This window comes from Egretta garzetta, unplaced genomic scaffold, assembly GCF_000687185.1.
Source record: "Egretta garzetta isolate BGI_Z169 unplaced genomic scaffold, ASM68718v1 scaffold581, whole genome shotgun sequence".
NCBI classification, from domain to species: domain Eukaryota; kingdom Metazoa; phylum Chordata; class Aves; order Pelecaniformes; family Ardeidae; genus Egretta; species Egretta garzetta.
The window spans coordinates 454,607-457,750 of NW_009258623.1; the positions used below are offsets into that span (position 1 = coordinate 454,607).

Here is a 3,144-nt window from a genome sequence, read left to right on the forward strand (position 1 = left end):
CCCGTCCCGCCCCAGCTCCTGCCCCGGCGCTGCTCCCTGCCCGCCAGCTCAGCCGCCATGTCCTGGCCCCCAGCAGTGGGAGGGGACCAGGGTGTCCCCACCGCCGGCTGCGCGTCCCCAGGGGGGGCAGGAGGTCCCCAAGGGGGGACAATGTCCCCAAAGGGGTCAGGGTGTTCCCAGAGGGGGTCTGGATGTCCCCAAAGGGGGTGAAAATGTGCCCAAAGGGGTCAGGAGGTCCCTGAGGGGGGGATTTGGATGTCCCCAGGGGGACCAGGAGGTCTCCAAGGGGGCCAAAATGTAGCCAAAGGGGTCAGGGTGTCCCCAAGGGCATTTGGATGTCCCCAAGGGGGGGCAAATGTGCCCGAAGGGGCTGAAGGTGTCCCCAAGGGGGTCTGGATATCCCCAAGGGCATCAAGAGGTCCCCAAGGGGGCCAAAATATGCTCAAAGGGATCGGGAGGTCCCCAACGTGGTCTGGGTGTCCCCACAGGGGCCAGGAGGTCCCTGAGGGGCTCAGGAGGTCCCCGAGGGGGTCTCAATGTCCCCACAGGGCTCAGGGTGTGCCTGAAGGGGCCAGGAGGTCCCCGAGGGGCTCAGGAGGTTCCCAAAGGGGTCTCAATGTCCCAAGGGGCTCAGGAGGTGCCCGGGAGGGGGGGGTCCCAGCCCTCTCCCCAGGGGGTCTCGCCCCAGCCCCGCCCCACCTTGTCGATGAAGGAGGCAAACTTGTTGTTGAGCGTCTTGATCTGCTCCTTCTCCTCCTTGCGCACCCGCTGGATGCTGGGGTCGATCTCCAGGTTGAGGGGCGTCAGGAGGCTCTGGTTGACACTCACAGCTGTGATGCCACCCCCCGTCCCCGGCACGACGGCCGGACCCCGGTACAGCCCAGCTCCGTAGCGGCTCCCCCCATAGCCGCCGAAGGCTGAAGCCGTACTCATCCTCATTCCGGGGCCAGCGGTGTAGGAGTGGGAGCTGAAGGAACGGCCGGGTACGGCTGAGCTGCTTCTCATGGTTTTCCTGGTGATGGTGACGGACATGCTGAGCGGGCAGGAGATCAGGCAGGAGGGTTGGAAGACAGGCAAGGAGGTTGGAAGATGGGAAAGGAGGTTGGAAGATGGGTGAGGAGGTTGGAAGATGGGTGAGGAGGTTGGAAGATGGGTGAAGAGGTTGGAAGATGGGCAAGGAGGTTGGAAGATGGGAAAGGATGGTGGAAGATGGGAAATGAGGTTGGAAGATGGGAAATGAGGTTGGAAGACAGGCAAGGAGGTTGGAAGATGAGCAAGGAGGTTGGAAGACGGCTGGCAGAGGGTTGCGAGGAGGCTGGCAGAGGGGCAGGGCTGCGGGCAGGAGGAGGTTGGTTGCCCGACAGGCAGGACGGGCAGGACGGGTCCAGGGCGGGGTGAGCAGCTCCGGGTTTATATCCAGGAGCTGGGGGAGGAGAGCGGGATGGGAGGGCCTCCAGCCCCGGGAAAGCAGCACCTGCTTCTCCTTAACCCCTTCGGAGCGCCGGGATCCGCCGGGATCAGCCGGGATCAGCCGGGCCTTGCTGCAGGGCCAGGGGCCGGATCCTGCCCAGAGTGGCTGAGCTCTCGCTGTGGGGGGAGAAGGCGAGGAGTCGCAAGGGGGGCTGGGGGTGTCAGGGGATGGTGCTCACCCCAAAATCCGGCTGGGGGTGCCCCCCGCCCCATCAGCCCAAGGCATGTCCCCAGCCCCTGTCTCCTGTCCCATGTCCCCAGCCTGCATCCGCAACCTGGGTCCCCAGCCCCATGTCCCCAACCCCATGTCCCCAAATCTGTGTCCCCAGCCCCGTGCCCCCAATCCTGTGTCCCCAGCCCCATGTCCCCAAGGCATGTCCCCAGCCCCTGTCTCCTGTCCCATGTCCCCAATCCTGTGTCCCCAGCCCCATGTCCCCAAGGCATGTCCCCAGCCCCTGTCTCCTGTCCCATGTCCCCAATCCTGTGTCCCCAGCCCCATGTCCCCAAGGCATGTCCCCAGCCCCTGTCTCCTGTCCCATGTCCCCAGCCTGCATCCGCAACCTGGGTCCCCAGCCCCATGTCCCCAACCCCATGTCCCCAAATCTGTGTCCCCAGCCCCGTGCCCCCAATCCTGTGTCCCCAGCCCCATGTCCCCAAGGCATGTCCCCAGCCCCTGTCTCCTGTCCCATGTCCCCAATCCTGTGTCCCCAGCCCCATGTCCCCAAGGCATGTCCCCAGCCCCTGTCTCCTGTCCCATGTCCCCAGCCTGCATCCGCAACCTGGGTCCCCAGCCCCATGTCCCTAGCCTACATCTCCAAGCCCATGTCCCCAGGCACTGTCCCCAAGCCCTGTCCCCACCACCTACATCCCCAAGTCTTATGTCCCCAAACCCTTCCCTAACCCATGTCCCCAGCCCCACATCCCCAATCTGCCTCCCCAAGTCTTATGTCCCCACATGCCCATGTCCCCAAGCCTGCATCTCCAACCATGTCCCCAACCCCATTACCCCAACCTACACCCCAAACCTGCATCCCTGAGCCCACATACCCACCCTTCGTCCCCAACCCATGTCCCCAATCCTATGTCCCCAACCTTCATCCCCAAGCCCATGTCCCCAAGCTCATGTCCCCAGGGCATGTCCCCAACCTCTGGTCCCAGCCCCATGTCCCCAACCTACATCCCAAGCCCATGTCCTCAAGCCCATGTCCCCAACCTCTGTCCCCAGCCCCATTACCCCAACCTACACCCCAAACCTGCATCCCTGAGCCCACATACCCTCCCTTCGTCCCCAACCCTTGTCCCCAATCCTATGTCCCCAACCTTCATCCCCAAGCCCGTGTTCCCAAGCCTGTGTCCCCAGGGCATGTCCCCAACCTCTGTCCCCAGCCCTATGTCCCCAACCTTCATCCCCAACCCCCTGTCCCCAGGTCATGTCCCCAAGCCCGTGTCCCCAAGCCCTGAGCCCCACCAGCCCCTCCTCTCTGTGACCTCCTGCCTTCGGTACAAAACTCTGCCCTCAAAACGGGGAGAAACCCTGCAAAAAAAGGAAACATCCAGCGTGTTTCCGGCTAAAACCCAGGCTGAGGACCTGATCCCTCCCCGATCAGGATTGGGCCACCCACGCAGAGGCCGTGCCGTGCCGCATCACCTCCACCTGCCGCCCCGGACCCACCT

The 3,144-nt window shown here is 64.2% G+C and overlaps 1 protein-coding gene across 1 annotated transcript in view; it reads right to left on the reverse strand.

Moving 5' to 3' along the window:
- LOC104134666 (keratin, type II cytoskeletal 75-like) overlaps positions 1 to 1,032 on the reverse strand; it is an 11,139-nt gene extending 10,107 nt beyond the window's left edge. Inside the window, exon 1 of the mRNA XM_035903694.1 lies at positions 700 to 1,032. Within this exon, the coding sequence (XP_035759587.1) occupies positions 700 to 1,032 (333 nt within the window). The remainder of the gene's footprint in view (positions 1 to 699) is intronic.
- Between the last annotated feature and the right edge of the window lie 2,112 nt (positions 1,033 to 3,144).